The 293-nt window shown below is 55.3% G+C and overlaps 1 protein-coding gene across 1 annotated transcript in view; it reads right to left on the bottom strand.

The window, feature by feature from the left end:
- Positions 1-115: 115 nt before the first annotated feature.
- Positions 116-293, bottom strand: part of EMH_0074820 (uncharacterized protein) — a gene marked incomplete at both ends in the record, with an annotated part of 3,136 nt that continues 2,958 nt past the window's right edge. Inside the window, one exon of the mRNA XM_013499510.1 lies at positions 116-293. Within this exon, the coding sequence (XP_013354964.1) occupies positions 116-293 (178 nt within the window).

Raw genomic sequence — 293 nt, 5'->3', positions numbered from 1 at the left:
GTTTTTGGTGTTGCTGCTGTTGTTGTTGCTGTTCCTGTCGCTGCTGCTATTGCTGCTGCTGCTGCTGCTGCTGCTGTTGCTTCTGCTGGTGGTATTGCTGTTGCTGCTATCGCTGCTACTGTCTCGCTGCTTCTGCTGCTGCTACTGCTGCTGCTTCTGCTGCTGCTGCTGCTGCTTCTAGCACTGTTGCTGCTACTGCTGTTGCTGCTGGTGGTCTTGCTGCAGCTGCAGCTGCTGCTGTTGCTGTAGCTGCTGCCATTGCTGCAGCTTCTGTTGCTGTCTCCTGGTGTTGA

Source organism: Eimeria mitis, genomic scaffold (assembly GCF_000499745.2).
Source record: "Eimeria mitis Houghton genomic scaffold, Emh_scaff4399, whole genome shotgun sequence".
Lineage (NCBI taxonomy): Eukaryota > Apicomplexa > Conoidasida > Eucoccidiorida > Eimeriidae > Eimeria > Eimeria mitis.
This window is presented reverse-complemented; position numbering and strand designations above follow the sequence as displayed.